The following is a 2,831-nucleotide window of genomic DNA, read 5'->3' as shown; positions in this document are numbered from 1 at the left end:
GGTGACGTTGGAAGTTACCTAGCTGGGGACTATTTTCAGGCGCTGCGTAATATCATTGCGCCTGCTGCACCCATGGAACAGCAGCAAAGTTCCTTGATTATTACGCCGGAATGAGAGTATAGTTCCTAGCCATATCGGCCTAGAAAATCGCAACTTTTAATTTTCCAAGATGTTCCTTTAATGTGTCTCTAAATGGCAGCCAGTGACAGGGCTATGTAGGACAGTGATTAAGTGCCTACCTGGAAGGTTAAAGAGTGTGTTGAGGATGTAGAAGCGTTCTGTGTCATCACGCTGGATAAACTTGTTGGGATAGAGCTCTCGGGTGTCAGGGCTGGCAGGGAACACAGGAACATTATGAGCACATACTTCATAGGGTTCATTAGAGTTCAGTGACCAAGACCATAAAGTCAGGGTTTGACGGGGGCCGGGATTACTCACCCTCGCAGGAAGTTAAAGCCATGGACACAGACCAGGATGTTTCCATAAGCATCTACCTTCAGGAGGTTGCCATACATGGTGTCAAACACCAGACCTCTGTAAAAACAAAAAGAAAATATAGGGTTAAATGTATTATTTACCCTATAAACATAATATAAAATTATAGTCTTGGTACTGACAACGTCTCGACAACGTGAAAATGTCTCAAATATGGTCTGCCAATGAGAGTTCATTACCTTGTAGGGAAAGTGGGGTCGTAAACAAATCCGAGCAGTTCCTGCGGGTAGCCAATGGAGACCAGCCGCTCCACAGTCAGATCAAAGCCCAACGATTCGTATTCAGGTGACTTGTATACTATTGATAGAGAGATATTCAGTAAGATATATTGAACAGGACAATTAAAATAAACAGACTACTATAAAATTCCATCTGTTAGATCATGTAGAGTCTTGTAAAATTAAGATTTTGTTCCCCATTTTAGTTCAGTTGTGGCCACATTGTTCTAATTAGTTCCCTCGTTTTAGTTTCATTGTGGCCCCTTTTTACCAATTAGTTCCTTAGATTTAAAGGTGCCATAGAATGGAAAACTGTATTTAGCTTGGCATAGTTGAATAATAACAGTTCTGTAAATGTTATGTTACAGGCTGTGCAGGGGATGTGAAGTGCAGGGATGGGTTAGTGTCTGTATTCAGAAAGGCACGGAAAGCAAATAACGCGCATTCTAATAAAATAACGTGAGCCACTAAAGGGACATGGTTAGCTGCTTGCTAGCAGTAGCCTGTTACATTACAGTACATAAGATTTCACTTACCACAAACAGAGTAAGGAGAGATGACTGAGGATGATGGTGAATTATTTACAGATCCTGAGCACCACTGACAAGCATCTGATCTTGTAAAATGTGTGGTAAGTACTGCCGCTGTGGTTTACCCAGCCCATGCGATCGCAAACAGTTTCAATGCCCCGCATATTAATTGCGGCTCCCTGATGTCCGCATTTTATATACAGTATAATTGTCCATATTAGTACCTTTTGAAAAGGTACCCTCCCAGAGACAGTTTTGTATCTTATTTTCCTCAAAGTGTGCACGGCTCTGTATTTTGTTACATGTTAAAGTATTAGTTGCCCAAACAATTCTCCCATTTACAAACTGTTGGCGCAATGATAGATATTTTTGGCTGAAATTACTGTAAAATCCCTCCAAGCTAAGTTTATTCTGGAAGGGATCTCAATAACAACTGACCCAAAATAAAATATAAAGATGCATACATGGCAGCGTAAGAGCTGTATTTAAAAACACTCTCTGGGAGTGCTCTGTAGAACAGCAACTGTGATACGTGTCGACACCAACCTTGTCCTTTCACAGAGCAAGCAAAGGGTACCAGAACATTCACATTACAAAGGCTTAGCAGGGCCATGTATGCCCTGTGATCTAATCCAATATGAAACCGGACCCACTTGCCCTAAAAGATTTAAACCCAATTAGATCCCAAGCCTCTGCAGAGTGATTTGGGTGGTATTTCAGCAACAAAAGGCATTTCGCAAGACCCTAACCACAAAATCTGTTGTTCCATCCTGACACCCAACTGAAGAAGAAATTAAAATAAGACAGACATGAATAGAACAACGGCTTCAGCAAAGATGGGGGTCACTAAACTGTATACAGACACGCCTAAGCTCACATCACATATTGTTGTGGAAGAGCTGGAAATTGTTGTTGATGAGGTGGCAGGTCAAAGGGCAGAAGCCCAGAAGGATCTCTTGAGAGTATGGAATGAGAAGGAGAGGAGTGCCTCAGAGTGAACTCCTAGGTCCATTGCTAATGAAGGCTGAGACATGTTTGACCACAACAACCTGCTTGTTTTTTTTTGCCGGAATGTTGTTTATCTGTAATAGGCTTGTGTTTGTGCAAGTCTGAACATTGTTTGTCAAGATAAGTTCACTAAAAGGACTAGCCTTATTATGTTATGGTACTTGAGAACACCTTTGTATCTGCAATTGTTCTATTTTGTGCAGTTCCTCTTCAGGAACTCGAGCTGCGTCGAAAACGCTAGGGGAACGCCTTCTGCGACCCACGCTCTGAATCACACGTGAAATCAGTCCAATAGCTGAACGGGACGTCACGGCGGATGACGTCATGACCAGGAAGCTATAAAAGCACGTGCGGCGGAGCCAGCGTCAGCTTTCTGTCATTCAGCAAAGCGCTCTGTGTGTGTCAGTCATATTTATTGTTGTCTGTCTATTGTGAGAAAAAGTCTAATAAGCAGCTATGTCTAAGGCTCACGCTAAGACAAAGCATGCAAAGGGCGAGTGCAAGCCACGTTATAGGTTGTGTGTTCCTCCCTGCCCACGTTATATCACGAGTGGGGATACACACAGCCTGTGCGTGGTTT

General features: G+C 42.7%; 1 protein-coding gene across 1 annotated transcript in view; it reads right to left on the bottom strand.

Annotated features, from left to right (window-relative positions):
• Nucleotides 1-2,831, bottom strand: part of LOC107704322 (cytosolic purine 5'-nucleotidase-like) — a 41,927-nt gene that overhangs the window by 26,395 nt on the left and 12,701 nt on the right. The window contains exons 4-6 of the mRNA XM_016507214.1: nucleotides 675-792; nucleotides 439-534; nucleotides 240-331 (exon numbers count right to left, since the gene is read on the bottom strand). Coding sequence (XP_016362700.1) covers nucleotides 240-331; nucleotides 439-534; nucleotides 675-792 — 306 coding nt within the window. The remainder of the gene's footprint in view (nucleotides 1-239; nucleotides 332-438; nucleotides 535-674; nucleotides 793-2,831) is intronic.

The sequence above is a fragment of the Sinocyclocheilus anshuiensis genome, unplaced genomic scaffold, assembly GCF_001515605.1.
Source record: "Sinocyclocheilus anshuiensis isolate Anshui unplaced genomic scaffold, SAMN03320099.WGS_v1.1 scaffold1448, whole genome shotgun sequence".
Lineage (NCBI taxonomy): Eukaryota > Metazoa > Chordata > Actinopteri > Cypriniformes > Cyprinidae > Sinocyclocheilus > Sinocyclocheilus anshuiensis.
The sequence above is the reverse complement of the archived record's forward strand: the minus strand, read 5'-3'. Positions and strand labels throughout refer to the sequence as shown.